The sequence below is a fragment of the Electrophorus electricus genome, chromosome 21 (assembly GCF_041902795.1).
Source record: "Electrophorus electricus isolate QZ-2024a chromosome 21, ASM4190279v1, whole genome shotgun sequence".
In the NCBI taxonomy this organism is placed as follows: domain Eukaryota; kingdom Metazoa; phylum Chordata; class Actinopteri; order Gymnotiformes; family Gymnotidae; genus Electrophorus; species Electrophorus electricus.
In genome coordinates, this window is record NC_137517.1 from 10,449,347 (window position 1) to 10,468,345 (window position 18,999).

General features: G+C 38.1%; 1 protein-coding gene across 3 annotated transcripts in view; it reads right to left on the reverse strand.

Moving 5' to 3' along the window:
- LOC113568903 (uncharacterized) overlaps positions 1–10,076 on the reverse strand; it is a 35,959-nt gene extending 25,883 nt beyond the window's left edge. Inside the window, exons 1-6 of one of the 3 annotated variants that reach the window (XM_081704197.1) lie at positions 9,807–10,076; positions 8,359–8,478; positions 7,232–7,339; positions 3,606–3,705; positions 2,099–2,294; positions 120–1,872 (exon numbers count right to left, since the gene is read on the reverse strand). In XM_081704197.1, coding sequence (XP_081560323.1) covers positions 120–1,872; positions 2,099–2,294; positions 3,606–3,705; positions 7,232–7,339; positions 8,359–8,450 — 2,249 coding nt within the window. In that variant the 5' untranslated portion in view covers positions 8,451–8,478; positions 9,807–10,076. Of the gene's footprint in view, positions 1–119; positions 1,873–2,098; positions 2,295–3,605; positions 3,706–6,378; positions 6,836–7,231; positions 7,340–8,358; positions 8,484–9,806 lie in introns of those variants that run through there. The other 2 variants (XM_081704196.1, XM_081704198.1) reach the window with 2 other exon arrangements.
- Between the last annotated feature and the right edge of the window lie 8,923 nt (positions 10,077–18,999).

Here is an 18,999-nt window from a genome sequence, read left to right on the forward strand (position 1 = left end):
ATGACAACATTTTATGTGGTCAGTGAGTTTTCAATTGAACATAAGGATATGCCTAGGATATAGAAAATGTGCTAAATGCTGTGCTCACTTAGCTGTGTAGGAAATTAAGTTTTACCTACCAAGCTGTTGTGGCAGTCTCTACAACTGGCAGGAGCCTTCTAAGACATTCTTCTGAGCTTACGAACTTCCGTAAGTCAAAGTTGTCGAGATCTTCATCTGATGTCAGCAAAACATAGAGAAGAGCTGACCATTGTGTACGTGAGAGCTCTGTCATTGACAACTTTCCTTCTTTGATTTGGTTTTGCATTTCATTTACTAGAGAACGATCATTCAGTTCATTCAGGCAGTGGAACAGATTGACTGTTCTGTCTGGAGAGGAATCTTCTTCAAACTTTGCCTTGATGTAATCAACTATTTCCTGTTGGCTGTGAGAGCTGCCTTTTTCCTGGGTCAACAGACCTCGTATGAAATGTTGATTGGATTCTAGTGAGAGGCCCAGGAGAAAGCGAAGGAAAAGGTCCAAGTGTCCATTTTCACTCTCCATTGCCTTGTTAATTGCAGTCTTGAGTAAGCCAATCATAGCTTCATTTTCATTTCTCTGTGCTTCATTCTGATCGAGGAAAACATTCTTTTTGTCGTTGTCAGCAGAAACATATGCATATAATGCAGCAATGAACTCTTGAATGCTCAGATGCATAAAGCTGTACGTTGTCCCCAGAAACATTCCAGTCTCCTGTGTGCACACTCCAGAGTACACAGACATGTCATTGATGTCAATGTCGCACGAGCTTAGGTCATGACTATAGAAGAGAAAGTTGTTTTTTTTCAAGTGTTCAAAAGCCAGTTTTCCCAGTGCCAGGAAGCCCTTTTTATCCCAGGGTATGTCTAAAGCATGTTCATCATGATCATCATACTTATAATTTTGTTGCATGGTTTGAAAGATCAGAAAGCGTATGTACATTTGTGTGAGTGTTTTGGGGGTGTCACTCTTTTTTACTTCCATCAGTCGCTCTAATACAGTGGATGAAATCCAACAGAATACTGGAATGTGGCACATTACATAGAGGACTCTTGATCCTGTAATGTGATCGATGATGTTGTTGGCCAGGTTCTCATTACTGATCCTTTTTCTGAAGTACTCAATTTTTTGCTCATCATTGAAGCCGCGTAACTCTGTCACACAGTCAATGAACTCAGCAGGGATCTTAGCAGCTGCTGCAGGTCTGGTGGTTATCCAGATGAGAGCTGAAGGAAGGAGATTTCCCTTGATGAGGTTGGTCAGCAAAACATCCAGTGATGCTTGATGTGTGACATCAAAACAAGACTCATTTGTCTTGAACTTCAATGGAAGTCGACATTCATCTAGACCATCAAAGACAAACATGACCTTGTACTTTTCTCTAAATCTCAGTCCTTTTGTCTGTGGGAAAAACTGGTTTAGAATTTCCATCAAACTGTGTTTACCCTCCTTCAAATTCAGCTCCCGGAATGGAAGGGGAAATATGAACTTGATGTCTTGATTTCTACTTCCTTTAGCCCATTCCAGAATGAATTTCTGCACAGAGAATGACTTTCCAATACCAGCAATGCCTTGTGTTAGCATAGTTCTGATAGGTTTGTCTTGTTCGGTTAATCGCTTGAACATGTCATTGCATTTTATTGGTGTCTCTGATGTTTCTTGATTCTTTGATGCTTCCACAATTTTCATCTCAGTTTCATCACCAGTCTTTCCACTCTCGGTAATATAGAGATCTGTATAGATATCATTTAGGAGTTTATATTCACCTCTCTGTGCTATTCCTTCAATGACCCTTTGATACTTTATCCTCATATTTGACTTGAGTTCGCACTGACGAATCACAATCAGCTCACCTAAGTAGTTGTGAAAAAATGAAAACAAGTCAATCAAACGTAACAAAGTTTTTTCCTCCTTCTTCTAAAAATGTTTATTTTACCCACTTGCTAAGTCTCCGACACTCACACAAGACACAAAATTGATAGAGGTCATATGACGTTGATGCAAATTATAAACATATTTGTAAAATGTATCTAATGCATGAAATGACATAGTGAACATAAAACATCATGAATCACTTACTTGTCTCCAGTGCATCAGCAATGTTATCTTCCTTCATCTTCCTTAGAAAGTGCAGAACGATATTAAGAGTACCCTCTTTAGCACCACACCAATCCTCGGTTAAATCCTCATAGTAACTTGTATTGTCTTTTCTCAGAAGTTTCTTGAATCTTTCCAGTTCATGCTTGATAAATACAATAATTTTTTTCTCCAGATTCTTAAGACAGAAAATAAGGGGATAGATAAAAAAGGATATCAAGATGCAATCATATTTTCAGTACCTTCACAACTTACATTTGTCTAATTTCAGCTGTATAATGTATGAGACAAATGTTCTAGCATTTACAGCTTTTTTTCACTTACGATGATTTAGCTAGATGAATTACAGTAGATATAATGCCCCAGACAACAATGCTGAACAGATCCTTACTGAAGTCTGTTGCTCTACTGAACAGTTCTTTTCAATCTTCCACTTTGGAAGTGAATACAAACATGGCACTGTTCAAGCCTGTACTACCTATCATCTGGCCTGGCAAACCAAACTAATATTCTTTACATACCAATAATCAGAATTTGCTTACTACAGGCCTCTAAAGTCTAAGGGCATTTATAAACATTAACCCTTCCTAGTCTAAGGGCATTTATAAACATTAACCCTCCCTAGTCCAAGGGCATTTATAAACATTAATCCTCTATTATTTTCTCTGTTTTTGCATATTTCTTAAATTCACTTTAAAGGTTTTTACTTATAGCACTTATACCCATATGTTCAGACCAATCTCAGCTCTCTTCCTAATGGGGAACCATTTGACTAAGAGCACTGCATCAAGGAATAATATGGCCATACACCTGAAAATATGAGGGACAATTTTAGAAATGTATCATATTTCATGTGAAAAAACATACCTTTACTCATGTTTTGGTGTTTGAAATAACTTTACCTTTTGAAATTACTTTTAAGTGATTGTTTCACAAAAGCAGTGAAATATAAACTAAATATATTCTATATAAGTATAGAAACGTGTAATAAATGTCTAAAATGACAGTATGTTCAATTGTTTACTGAATACAAGTGTGGTCTGTCGCTCTACTTCCACCAAATCTTAAATGGACTGAAATAAAATGTGACTGAACGATGACTTTATATTACATATGAAGCCTCACATGTGCAAGTGAAAAATGAGCATTACAACTATAACTAAAAAAACAGAATCTCAGCTGCACAGAACAGTATTCAGTATGGCCAAAACATATCCTTTCATTTATAATTCTAGCTTAATTTTACACACAAAACTTATACTTTTAGTAATGGACAGTTAATTTTGTCAAACAAAAACCATGACAACTATATTAAAAAATAATTTCATGAATTTTGCACAGAAAAAGCATTAAGCTTGCAAGCAAGCAGCAGACATCGTGCCTAAATGTGACCGTATCTATCCACCTTTCCACTGACTCAGCAAATTATTAGGAATTACACAATTTTGCATAAACTGTTGCAACAATTTACAAAAGCCATTGATCTTACAGAAAAGACATGGAATAGATGTTCCTGAAACTTCCTTGAACCTTCGTGGTCACTTGGAACTGGTGAATCTGGTAAAGGTTCTTTTGTTTCAGGTAAAAACCTGCAGTCAAAACATATTCATACAGTCAAAACATCTTATAGCACATATAGACTGACATCTCACTATGCAATCAGTGTTATTATTATAACATTTGACAGCTAGCAAAAGATTTTCTTTATAAGTTACAATGTTACAATGAACATAACTTAATTGATGCGCTTAATGTCCTCCTGAGTCAATTCCCCACTGAACGAAATCCACTCATTCTCCTTGGTGACTTTAACTTTCCATCAGACAAGCTACATTCCTCCTGCATCCTTCTGTTATTGACATCTTTTGACCTCACCCTCAACCAGTCTCCTCCAACTCACAGAGCATTCTGGATTTTCACCCAGACCACCACCACATTGGACATCGCAGTCACCCCCCTCCACCTCCCAGACCATCACTTTCTATCCTTCTCTCTCTCCATCCCTTCTCTTTCCATCCATACCTCACCAACATGTTCCTTCATCTTCCATCGCAATCTGTGCTCCATCACTCCCTCTTCCCTTACTTCTACTATTTTGTCCACCCTTACTCACCCTGACTCTCTTTCTTCTTTCTCTGGAAACAATTACTAATGCTTTCCTTTCTACACTCTCATCAATGAATCTTCTGTGAATCTTAACCCTCCCCATATTTCCTCATTTCTTACTCCTGAGGATTTCATCACCTTCTTTAAGGAGAAGGTTGCAGCAATCCACCAGTCCTTTTCCTCTGTTCCCACTCTTTAAACCAGTGTACAATCCCCAACATCCAACTCTCTGGCTTCTTTTTCTTCTCTTTCCTCAGATGAAATTCATCAACTCCTGACTTCCAGCAATCTGACTGCATGTCTGCTGGAGCCCATTCATTCCACTATGTTCCAGACAATTTCAAGAGATCTGCTTCCTTTCATCTCTGTCTTCATCAACAACTCCTGATCCTCTGGACATGTACTTACTGTTTTCAAAACTACCAGTGTGGTATCAATCCTCAAGAAGGCCATACTCAATGGACCCAACACAACCAATTACAGGCTAGTATAACTTCTCGCTTTCTTCTAAAAACCCTTGAACAAGCAGTTTAAAGTCAATTATCGCTTTTCCTCACCCCGAACCAGCTGCATGATCCATATCAGTCTGGCTACAAACCGGCACATTCAACAGAAACAACCCTCATAGCAGTGATAGAGAAACTTCTTGCTGCTAAAGATGCCAAACTGTCATTGTCTTGATTCTTTTGAACCTTTTGGCAGCCTTTCACACAGTAAACCATAACATTCTCCTCTCTGTTCTGTCCGGCCTTGGTGTGACTGGTTCTGTATGGAAATGGTTTCAGTCCTATCTGGAGGGACAATCCTATCTGGTAACAAGGAGAGGATCCACAGCCAATCCATGTAGACTCTTTATTGGTGTCCCCCAGGGCTCAGTATTAGACCCTCTTCTCTTCTCTTCTCTTCTCTTCTCTTCTCTTCTCTTCTCTTCTCTTCTCTTCTCTTCTCTTCTCTTCTCTTCTCTTCTCTTCATATACACATTCTCTTGGGAATGTAATATTTTCTCATGGCTTCTCCTACCACTGCTATGCTGAAGACACCCAATTATTTATTTATTTCCCACCCACCGATATTCAGCTCTCCAGACGTATCTCAGCATGCTTGACTGACATGGACTCATGGATGACAGCCCACCACTTGAAGCTGAACCCCAGTAAAACTGAGCTTCTGTACATCCCAGGTACTCCCAACTCTTAGCATTACCTCACAGTTTCCTTCAAGAACTCCCTGGTATCACCGTCTGAAGCTGCTCATAGCCTGGGTATAACTTTGGACAAGCAGTTGTCATTCTTAACTCATGTTTCAAATCTAACCCAGTCTTGCAGATCTCTCCTTTGTAACATACGAAGGATTCGGCCCTTTCTCTCACAGGAAGCTGCCCAGGTAATTGTGTAGTCTCTTGTAATCTCAAAGCTATACTACTGCAATTTGTTACTTGCTGGTCTTCTTATAAGAACCGTCTACAACTTGTTCAGAATGCAGGAGCACAACTGGTCTTCAATCTTACAAAGTTTACATATCATCTCCACTGCTGCACTCCCTTCATTGGCTTCCAGTAGCTGCCTGCATCAGATTTAAAACCTTGATGCTTGCCTACAAAGCCAAAAATGGACCAGCCCCTCCATACATGATGTCAATGGTCAAAGCACGATCCGTACCTTGGGTACTTCGAACCTTAAGTATGGCTTGACTTAAAATATAATGCTTCAAGTCTCATGGAAGACAAGCATTGAGACTATTCTCTGTCCTGGCTCCTTGATGGTGGAATGAACTTCCACTTGCTGTGTTCAAAAGTTGAGTAACACTCAGAAGCAAAGAAAACCTTAATTTCAAGGTTCTCATAAAAAATAGAAAAGTAAAAACTATGGTGCAAACACTGCTCCTTCACACTCTTCCCATATCCAAAGTGGATGAATCTCCAAAATACAGTGATAAACTGCAAATTAATTTTTTAACACCAAATATGTATGATTTTAGACCTCCTGAAATCCTCCCAGGTGAGGAAATAGATTCTGTGACTTCTCCATAGTTAGGCACTCACAGAGGTCAGATCAGGCAGGGTGTGGTTTCTATAGCTGGTATTTTATTTACCAAAGAAAGAGGGGGTTGTAGGCCATTAATAGATTCAAGAAACATTCAGTTTTGTTAATGCTTACATAGAAACAGGGTGTCAGGGTATCAGGGTGCCTTGTGTACATCCAGAGAACTGGCTTGTTACACTGCTTCCAATTAAGAACAGTAATACGATGCCACAGTGGAAATATGATCATTTTAATGATCATATTTTTATATTCACCTAGCTTCTTGACAGAAGCAGAAGAAAATGCTTTGCTTTTATGAACAAAGCCACATCCATTTCAAATCCTTGTGTTCTATTGGATGACAGACTGCTCTAAATGTTCACGTGACCAACTGTGTATTTTGATTCATGATTTTGGCATGACTGTGCATCTGCTAAATGCCATAAATCTAAATGTAAATGATTATTTTGATGATCAAAACTGAAGTTGTATTAAAATAATGTCATTCCTATATGATTTCTTTAAAGCCGACCTATACTTTACTGTGATTCTTCTGATTTATTCAAAGCTCACACTGTGCCTTTCCACTTCTAAGTCATTATTTCATCCAGTGTACAGAAGTACAGAGCAGAAGTACTCTCTCAAAACCCAAGAACTGTGCCAATTATTATTATCCAGATTATTCATGGGTAGCACTCTGTAAATATGCATGCCAGAAAAGTTGTGAGGGGGGTCTTTTGATTGGTTACTCTTCAGGGACACACAGCTCCATACAGACTGGCTATCAGTGTAACTAAAGAAAGCAACAAAAAGCAATTAACAAACAACAATAAAAAAAATTACTGAAAAATGTATTGATTGCATATCTATACACAGCTATAGTTAAGTTGTATCTAATAAACTGACAGCTTAATGTAAATTTAAAATGAAAACAATAAAAAACTGTAATGCTCTATAATGCTCTACTGGATAAGTCAGAAAGAAATACCTTTCCTGTGTAGGTAATTTTTTCTCTCTGAAGTTGTAAGGAGGGTCTTTTGACTGGTCACTTTTCACACAGCTGGATACAGGTGAGCCTGGTTTCTTCTCAGTGGCACTAAAGAAATGAGAGAAAAGTACTTTAGCTCAGATCATGACATACGTTACTTTAGTGCACTCAACACAGTGGTCTCTAAAGTAAAGGCTGGTGTGGTGTGGCCCCACCAGATGTCACTGTGGTACACAGCATGATCAATCGAAAGTTGGCTAACACATATACAGTTACTCACACTTTAACTAGCTAGTCAGGACAACTTACCTACATCAATCCAAATACAATTTGCTAGCATTAACATTAGCTTGCGAGCTGATTGATCTAAACACCTCATCTACCATACATTTTCAGGCTGTGTCTTCCATGGATAATGTTAGTTGGAATGTCAACACTGAAACAGCCAATATTAGATAACTATCTCCATAGCCAAATGTAGTATCATTTCATACTTTAAATTTGTTGAGAGCTTGAGATGGTTTTTCCCACATTTAACATTCAAATTAATTTGTTCTCTCTTCTCTGATCTGATGGATTGGCTGTGAATGCCTGGATCAATCAATCTAACTCGTTATATGTGTGTGTGTGTGTGTGTGTGTGTGTGTGTGTGTGTGTGTGTGTGTGTGTGTGTGTGTGTGTGTGTTTGTTACAATTCTCCCATCCCACACAAAAGTGACCCCCATGCTTGGGGGTCAAAAGTGACCCCCATCTGGAGTAGGGAACATAGCTGTTATTCACAATGTGCTGATGTAAAAAAAAAAATACTGCATTTACTTGTTTACATCTAGACCTTTTAATTTGTGAATCACACATATTCTGTTTTGCATGCAAAATGCTTTAATTACATCACTGAACCATAGTTCCAACAAAGCTGGAAGACTATTTGCATGCATCATTCTACTTCTGAACATGTATAGGCCTACTTTGTACTACTTTGTACAGGCTGAAACAGGTGGTGGTGTAATCACTCCCAGTGTTTTATGAGTTTAATTCTATTACAGTGTGGACTGACACGCAATCATGGCTGCAGTCACATATGCAGCTATAAATGAGATTGTAAAGTGTTAAAATTTGCTAAGTCATACCTCTGAATCTCAGAGTCCTCGTCTGGGTGACTCATGCCAGCCAAAGTATTCTTTGTAAACTCCTTTGACATTATTTCAGAAAGGTCTGCCATTAGTCAGTGATTTACACTGAAATGCTACCTAACCTGGTGAAAAGATTAACATTTGTCAAGAACAAGTGGTCTCAAATGGCTATGTTTCTATCTGTGAAAACTCATAAAGCAGAATAGTTGAAAACACACTCAGAAATTTTCACATTAAAACAGCAGGCTCTCAGATGGTAAACAAGTGTAGCTCAAAGACAGGGGCTTCATTAGTTAATGTTATGACTTGTTTATTGCTTATGATTTGTTTATTGCTTGTTTATAGCTTATGGTGAAAGCTTGTTCACAATTTAAGTGCATAAAGATTTAAGTTCACTATTTACTTTTACGTTTATACTCAGCTCCAATGGAAATCAGGCATTTCTACACTAACTGAAAAAACTGCTTCTACACTAACAGACTGTCACAGCACCTCGTTAGTCTGTATGTATATAAACCCGTGTTAAAGTGTGCAGGTTGTTGGTCATTGTTGGCGTAATGTCTGAGTGTGACGTATTTAATGTTCAATGTATTCTTGTGTATCGTGTTTGTTTAATGTTAACCCCTTCATGTTCCTTGTTTGTGATAAGCGTGAGTGCCGTTGTGTCGTTTATGTAAATTAAATGTACGTCCCAGTCGCTGGAGTCTGTGTGTCCCGCCTCGCGCTATGCGGCACTCGGGCCGACACATGTCACACTGACACTAACTGGATATAGTACTACATAAAATAACCCAAATAAGACAAAAATAAATTAAACCCAGTAAGAAGAATATAATAATAATTAAAAAAAAACCTTAACATTGTAAGAGGCAGAGGGCCCATTGTCGAATATACAAAGGAAAGACTTGTATTAGTGAAGTGAATTTGCTTTCACTTTCCTTTCTTTTAATGCTTAGTCATGGCAAGCCATTTCCGAGGCAGTGTTTTTAAATACTCTTTGATGTACATTTATTTACGTTCATAAGATCATCCATAAACGATGTGGCTTATCCAAGCAAATAAGTTCCTGATGACAAATTTTTAAGATGCCTCCCACGTTTTGCATTTGCTTCCTAATTTGTTTTGGCCACAATCAAATAGTTGAAATACCAAATTCACGCTCTATATAAAAGGAATATCTAAACTTCACACATACGAAACACCAGTATAGCTATGATAGGGAAAAGTGTATTTACTATAAAAGAAGTATTTACAAAGAGAACAATTATATCCCACATCAGTCAACATCGAACTTCCTATGGGTTCTCGTGTACATTTATAGTGGAACTGTTAACTGCAATCAATAAACAAGTGCGAAATTGTTACTTTTGTTTTGTTGTTCACTTTTAAATTAAAATGTTTCCTTGCGTTTACAGCCATATAAGAACGTATACTGGCGTTCTTACCGTTTCTAAAGATGATGTCTTGGGTTGTGGTAAAACGTGCTTCCCGTTTCAAAAAATCCAGTAGCGGATAATGCTATTCATACACTGCAGAGACTGAAAAAAAAAAAACGTTTAAAGACTAAATTGTCACGGTTGGTCCCTCCTCGCTGTCTTGTTTTGGTTCCATTCCGTAGTTTTGTTTTCCACACATGTTCTTCATTTCTAGTCACAGATAAGTGATTTTTATTGTCTGAACCTGGCTAAGGTCACTTTGTCCTGAAATGTATCACTGACCAATTAAAGTAGATCAACTACAGCTTAAACTGCTTCTAAGCAATCTTACAGAGGCTACTGAATAGAAGACTAGACAGTGTAGCAAATACATAAGAATAGCAGTAAACACCATGGGTGTCTTTTTTAAAAATTATTATTATAGTAGTAATGTTTGCAAAAATGAGTTGGATTAAGTAATAAAGTGATACAGCCATTCATAGATCAGATCCATAAAGAAGCAACCATAAGTATAAGTAGTAATTAAATACTTCATAATATGAACATTTGTAATCAAAGACATATGCCAACTAATGATGCTTTCTTTGCATCTGAAATAAATCATACTTAAAAAAAAAAGCTAAGATTACAAGGATTAAGATACAGTAAATTTGCACTTAGCTAAATCAGCTTCATTTCTATAGCACTTTTCACGTTATAACAGAAAACATTGTCTCAAAGCAGCTTTATAGAATACCAGGTCTAATCCATCAGATAACAAACCAAAATAACTGGAGAAATGTGAGAAAATATGAAGAGCAGTCCATGTACTTCTGCATATTTTAAATATTTAATAAGGTTAAAGTAATTTATTAATGTGAAAGGTACTGATGGGTTCAGGTAGGGCTAACTATTATGAATGATATACACTAAGCTCAAAACTGAAGTGTAGTGTCATGCCCTGGCCGGTATCCAGACAACAGTAACACAGCACACATCACCCACATATCAATTATGGCACTCAGCCACTCACCCCGATCACAATCACCTGTTTATTTAATTATCTCCTGCTCCTGTACCTTTTTCATTTACCTCCCTATTTAAACCCTACAGGCTTTAGATGTGCTTGGAGGTGTTTCATACCATGTTCCCAAATACTGATTTGTGGCCCAGCTGCTGAGGTTCACAGGCTATCTTGTAAAAGAACACGAGTGCACTGACTGAGAGGCTCATCATTTTCACTGATTTGAAAGAGCTAGGGCAAAGAAGAAGTATCTGGACATTCAACCATTGTACAGCTGGGAGTTTAGAAACAGTTGTTTAGACTCAATGAATGTTTGAACCAGTGGATTTCTTTCAATATGCTGTGTTAAAATTGTATTTTTTGGTTGGTGAACTCCAAAACAGCTACAGAGATATAACACCATGGTACAGTAGTGGTACCTTAAGTCTATTGCACTCTGCAACACAAGTGACACCTGTGCCAATGAATATCCCAATGTGGCCCGGTGATGTAATGTACAGATGGTTATCTTCACTGAACTGCTGGATGTCCAAGTGGTGCTCACAAAACAATGTGGGGTTTATAGATAATTGGAGCACATTCAAGAGTAAGCCTGGACTTTTAGGACAGGGTGATATCCATCCTACTACGGAGGGTGCTGCTCTCCTTCCCTGTAACATAAGACATAGTTTCATGACAGACCTACTTTATATAGGACAATCTAGAGTGGAGGCCAGGCAGCAGACAAAGAGACTAAACCAATAATCTGCTGGTCATCTGCTGTCACCCAAGGTTCATCATACTGACACTGTGTCTGTTCCCTGAGCTAAGCAGAAATACAAAAAAAAAAAAGAAAAACGTCAACATAATTAATATTAAAGTAACTGATTCACAGAACACTGCCTCTACCTTTCATCTAAAGCTGGATTTACTAAATGTTAGTTCCCTAACATCTAAAGTGCACATGATAAATGAAATCCTAACAGATCATAGATTTAATGTACTTTGTCTAGCAGAAACCTGGATCAAGCCAATTGAGTGCATCGCTTTAAATCAAGCTTGTCCTTCTGGCTACAGCTATGTACGCTGCCCTCTTCTAATTGGCTGTGGAGCCAGAATTGCACTTATTTATACTGACACATTAGGCATAAACCAGAAAGCTGGTTTTGAGTTCAAGTCCTTTGAAATTATTTTTACTAACATAAATAATGCAGCCAGCGATTAGAAGCCCATCCAACCTCATCCACTGATTGGTATCTACATGCCGCCAAGACCCTATTCAGAACTTATTAATGGGTTTGCAGATTTCCTCTCTAATCTAGTTACTCTAGTTAAAAGACTTGTTGGTGATTTCAATATTCACTTTGATAGTGCCCAAGACCCTCTGAGATTGGCGTTTAGTTCTATATTAGAAACAATTTGTTTCACCCAACGTATAAGAGAACCCACAAACTCTGGTGGACATATGCTTGACTTAGTACTGAGATACGGTGTAGACATAGAGAATGTATGCATATTACCCCAGTCTGATGCCATCTCAGACCATTTGATCATTTCATTTGAACTACATATGAGCCACAATATAGTAACATTGCCTCACTCCCACACCAGGTGCACGATCACGTTAGCCACTGCATCAAGATTTATTGTGAATCTCCCAGGATTATCAGTTGCGAGTAGGATACCATCAATCTCCATGGAACTTAATCAAATGACTGAATGCTTAGAACCAGTATTCCACTGCACACTCAGTGATGTTGCTCCATTTAAGAATAAAAAAATTAGGGACAAAAAATTAGTAGCTTGTTTTTATGATCACATTCACAATTTAAAACAAAACACTCAAAAAATAGAACATAACTGGTGCATCACTAAACTTGTAGTCTTCCAACTTGCATGGAAGGAGAGCTTTCTCAAGTATAGAAAAGCACTTATTACCATGCAGACCCCACTTTTCTCTCAACCCTAATAGAAAATAACAAAAACAATCCTAGATTTATTTAGTACAATTGCACATTAAAAAAGGAATAAAACTGACTCCAATGCACAGATTACAACTTCACATAATAGTAATGAGTTCATGAATTTCTTCACTGAGAAAATTAAGCACATTAGAGAACATTCGGAGTATTAACGTGTCCTCGTGCAGCTACTTAGAGATCAGAACATCCAGGCCAAAAAAGATTATAGAATCCTTTACATTGATCCAAGAGCCAGAACTTACATTTCTAATCTCAAGATCAAAAAAACTTGCTTACTAGATTGACTGCTCACACACTTTCATAAGGCAATCCTACCTGAAGTAATTGAACCTTTACTAAATTTAATAAACACCTCCTTGTACATTGGTTTCGTACCTAAATCATTCAAATTAGACCACTTATCAAAAAAATCAACCCATGACAGCTGTCAAACTACAGCCCTATCTCAAACCTTCTAATTATTTCTAAAATCCTAGAAAAAGCTGTAGCTCAGCAGCTAAGCTCATACTTGAATCAGAACCAGATACATTAAGTCTTTCAATCAGGGTTTAGGCCTAACTAGAGCTACAAAATTTGATCACATCACTTCTATCTTAGCTATTTTACATTGGCTCCCAGTAAAATTTTGTATTGATTATAAAATACTTCTAATGACCAACAAAGCACTGAATGGTCTTGCCCGACAGTACCTTGGAGAACTCCTATTGCATTATGACCCATCATGTCTGCTTAGATCAAAAGGTGCAGAATCTTTACTTTACATATATATATATATATATATATATATATATATATATATATATATATATATATATATATATATATATATATATATGTGTGTGTGTGTGTGTGTGTGTGTGTGTGTGTGTGTGTGTGTGTGTGTGTGTGTGTAAATCCCTAGGAGTCCATTCAATCTTTGCGAAGTCTCGTTTGCCTACCTTATGTTACTGAGCATTATTGGATAGATATGTTTCTCTAGTCTCTCATTTCACTGCTCGTATTTTTAGATTACTCTTTTGCCTGCCCCTTTTGGATTTGTTTGCTATATATTCATCAGCCTGTTTCTATAACTTTGCTTTGGATTGCCCTTCAATATTAAAACTCTCAGTCTTCCTGCATTTGACTCCGTCTTTGTCCTCCAAACATTACATGAGGTTCATTAAGTAATTAGAGATCGAGGGCCTAGCTGTCTGGGCCTAGCTGTCTGTGGGCCTAATAGAAGCAGTTGTGGTTTATCAGGATTAAGTGTGAGAAAGTTTCTCAACTTTTATGATGTCCTTTAAGCACTCCTAAATAATATTAAGATGATATCTGTCCTCTAGATTGGCTAGGACATATAGCTGAGTCACATCAGCGTAGCAGTGGAAACTAGCACAGTGTTTACGTATAATGTCACCTAGAGGTAGCATATATAAAGAAAAAAGCAGAGGCCCTAGAACAGATTCTTGTGGGACACCATAGCTAACCTTGTTGTATGCTGAAAAGTCTCCATTTATGTTAAACTGCTAGCAACAGACAAGTTTTAAACCAGGAAAGGGCTGTTCTCCTAATCCCAACAAATTTTTCAGGCCTATATAGTAAATTTTAGCTGCTTAGCTGCAGCTTTTTCTAGGATCTTGGAAATAAACTGAAGGTTTGAGATCAGCCTAACAAGACAGCTGACAACTTTTGTAAAAGGTGCTATATAAATAAATTTTGACATGGGTCTAGGTTAGAGTTTTTGATAAGTGGTCTGATTACTACTAATTTGAATGATTTAGGTTTGTAGCCAATGTTCAAGGAGGAGATTAGATTTTGTTACAGTTCAATTATTTCACACAAGAAAGTGTGTCGGCAGTGAATCTTGTAAGTAAGTGGAGGATTTTGTGCGTGAGATCAGAGATGTAAGTTCAACTAAGTTGGCTTGGTTGTTCTGATCTCTAAGTAGCTGATTGATGTCACGTTAATACTCTGAAAGTTATATCTAATGTGCTTAATTTTCTCCTTGAAGAACTTTGTGAACTCATTACTACTATGTGATGTAATCTGAACCTTAGTGTCAGTTTTGTTTCTAGTTAAATGTGCAATTGTACTATATATAAATGTAGGATTATTTTTTTATTTTCTATTAGGGTTGAGAGATAAGCACTTGTAACCAGCCAAGAGCTGTCTTAGCCTCTTTTTCAGTACGGTTTACCTGTTGGCTTGGAACAGAGATCTCCTTCTTGATCTCCAGAAGGACACCACAAAGAAGAAACCTATCTTTCCCTAACATGGGAGAGAGGTACCTGTGTTCAGGAGATACCAGAGATTCACCCTAAGCCCCCAAAGAGGTGTTCTCTGTTCTTGGCTGAGAGAGTTGTCAGATCCCTTGTTTGGGTTCTTTAGAGACTTCTCCATGCTTAACAACCCAATAAATAAAGTTTTTTCTGCATGTGTTTATGCTGTGGGAGGCCTAAAGATAAGCAGACAGCATTAAGCAGATAAGCAGACAGCTGTGGGAGGCCTAAAGATAAGCAGACCCTGTTTGTCCTCCAGAGGGTACTAGTGCTTCTTTTTCGCACCTCCACTAGTCAGCCAGCATATTGCTCATCTAGCAATGGCAGTGCCATAATGAATAGACAGAGGATGATTGCCAAGAGTTATCAAATACAGTTTCGGACATTTCCCCCATGTACATTTATGCTGTGGATGTTACGAGACAGGAAATACAAACTCTTCTCACCAAGCAGACAACAATATGTCTCAAAGCGACTGCTAGAGTTAATATTTTGAGATTCCAAAAAAGAGTGGGAACTTGCATCCTATATTGGATGTATATGTGTTAAACAAGCTTTTGGGAATTTTTAAATTCAAAATACTAACACTTTGCCATTACTTCACTTGGCCAGTCTATTATTTTCACATGGCAATAGATTACAGTCTATAGTGTGTCAGCATGTTGAGGTGGCTCTGGACCCACTCATAAATTAAGGCCTACAGATTTTAAGCTATTTGGACAACCGACCTACAGTATTTTCACATTCTCAGGGACAAGCAGAGAAAGCGTACAGCAATGATGCTGTCAGACTCTGCCTTTTTAGTACAACTAAAAAAAGCATGCCCTGTCCTGTGTCAGAAACTCTCCTCTCTGGGTCTGGAAATATGTTCTCTAACCATTCGAGCACACCTCCCAGTGTGTTTCATGAGTGCCTGGACCAGGTTTGTGTGGAATGCAGACCATGTTCATGGTTTTTTCATGTTCTTACCGCTGCTGGGCCAAATATCATCCATGGAGACAGTTGTGATACTGCGTACTCATGTCTGCTCTGTAAATATGCAACCACAAGTTAAAATAATTTTGGAGTGTTGTGGCAATGGCCTTATTAATGAGTTTGGGGGATATATGCAAATAGGCAGGTTTGGGTAGTAACACAATACATAATCAAGAAACAAAAAAGGTCATTATTTTGTTACACGTACACACAAAAATGTCAGTGCTATATGGGGATTTGATTATGCAAGATTTATTTTCTATCCCTTTTGATCCCTTCCTTGTATTTTTTTTAACGGAGTTATGGGCTTTCAAATAGTCATTGGCTATAAGGCCTGTTCTTCTCTGAAATGCTCACACAGACTTTCATATCTTAAATTCTTACAGTCTGCCTTGGTAGATAGGGTGAGCACCCTGGCCCCATCTTATTAAAAAAAAAAAAAAAAGGTCTGTTCTTGAATATGTGCACAAACTAGAACTCTCACTCTCACTGTCTCTCAACCCCCTTCTCACTCTCTCTCTCATCTCTCGTACTCTCTCCCTTAGAAAGAAACACCAAGGCTCTGTATTCTTTTGTCACACAGCTCAGTTCATGCATAGCTAACTTCAAGATGTTTACTATTTATTTTTCATTTCATAGGAATAGTTCCAATACATAGGGTTAAATGTATGTACTGGAGCCTGCACTGGCACCTTAGGTTTTTACATAATGAAAACATATATTATGTTTTCAGTTTCATAAAACCACTAAGCCAACTCTACAGATATGGAAAATACAACAAAATTCACAAACTACACTATGCATATAGCACAATAATGTACACCAATACACCTCAATAATTTAGAGTATACTTGTCCAAATTTCTTTGCAACTAAACCTTGACAGTTAGCTCTGTCAGACATAACTTTCTTCAGTTAGCTAGAGAAAAACAAATGTCCAAGTTAGCTGATTTCCTACTCCATTACATTATAAAATGAGAGGTAAAATTGTTCAAAATCTCTTGGAATGCTGAAGCATTAACTGTTCCTTTCACTGGAACAATTCCCCCTCTACCAAACTTTACACTTGGTACAATACAAACAGACAAGTACCATTCTCCTGGCAAGTGCCAAACCCAGACTCATCCATCAGATTGCTACATGGAGAAGTGTGATTCATCACCCCAGAGAACACGTCTCCACTGCTCTAGAGTCCAGTGGCGGTGTGTTTTACACCACTGCATCTGACGCTTTGCATTGCTTGGTGATGAAAGGCTTGGATGCAGCTGTTTGGCCATGTAAACTCATTCCATGAAGCTCTCTATGCACTGTTCTTGAGCTAATCTGTAGGCCACATGAAGTTTGGAGGTCTGTAGTGATTGACTCTGCAAAAACTTGGATCGCTGACCCTGATCTTTCATTTTACGTGGCCTACCACTTCGTGGCTGAGTTGCTGTCATTCCCAATCGCTTCCACTTTGTTATAATACCACTGACAGTTGACTGTGGAATATTTAGTAGTGAGGAAATTTCACGACTGGACTTGTTGCACAGGTGGCATCACAGCACCATGCTAGAATTCACTGAGCTCCTGAGAGGGACCTATTCTTTCATGTTTGTAGAAGTAAGTAATTATTTGTTACAAATTGATAATAATTACATGTTTTAAATTTGTCTTAATTAACCAATCAAGAAACTTCTCTACAAGGTTTTTCCCTCATGCCTATCAGTAAAACCTCCATCCGTGGCTAAGTCTGGTGGACCTTAATAAGAACTGACATTACAGTCTGGTGGACATTGGTATGTAAATTGCACACAGCACAATGTCTGAAATTGTACACAAAGAACAATGATTATTCAGGATTCAAATTTAAGTAGACAGTTGGGACGTGACAGCCATTCAAATCCAAGCTTATTTTTTCATCATTTAGGTTTCATTTGAGCTCATTTAATAAAACACAAAATGTCAAAAAATAACAAAACAGCTTTTATTTTGGGGGTTTATATTGTGTATTTCGATGCTGGAGATTCATTTTCAGTCATTTTTAGACTTTATCTGATTACACCTTGCAAGTGCTGGTTCAAAGTTCAAAGTTCAAAGAGGTTTTATTGTCATTTCAGCTATATACAAGTACACAACAAAAACGAGACAATGTTCCTCCAGGACCATGGTGCAACACAAAAACAACAGAGCAACAGACAACACGCTACACAAGTGCAAAAAGTCCAATATAGTGCAAAATGTCATTAAATAAACATTAAATAAATAATAATAAATACAGGACAGGACAAATACAAAATGAGTGCAAAATGAGTGCAATTATTTAGTACAGTACACAGTACTGGGCATATGTAAAGCGAGTTGTGCATAGCAATCAGTGACATGCTACCCTGAACATAGCAGTCACCAGTAGCAGCCAGAACAGTTCAGAGTATAGTGCTGGTTTTAGTACAGTACTCTAGCAGCAAGTAGGATAATGTGCAAGACTGCAACAGGACTGCATAGTTTATTTGTGCGAGGTTTGACTTCAGCACTACTCCAATGCAAAACAATGTGTGAGTGTGTGTATAGATATGTATGTGTGTGTGTGTGTGTGTGTGTGTGTGTGTGTGTGTGTGTGTGTGTGTGTGTGTGTGTGTGTGTGTGTGTGACTGTCTATAAGCATGTATAAAAGTGCCCATTTTGGAATCTGAATTGGAATTGGAGTTAGCCAGAGTTCAGGAGTCTAATGGCTTCTGGGAAGAAGCTATTGCACAGTCTGGAGGTGCGGGACTGGATGCTGCGGTACCTTCTTCCAGATGGCAAAAGGGTGAACAGTTCATGTGAGGGGTGTGTGGGGTCTTTCACAATGTTGGTGGCTTTCCGGATGCAGTGTGTTATGTAGATGTTCGTGATGGAGGAAAGAGAGACCCCAATGATCTTCTCAGCTGTTCTCACTATTCTTTGTAGGGTCTTGCGGTCAAAGGCGGTGCAGTTCCCAAACCAGGTAATGATGCAGCTGCTCAGGATGCTCTCTACAGTACCTCT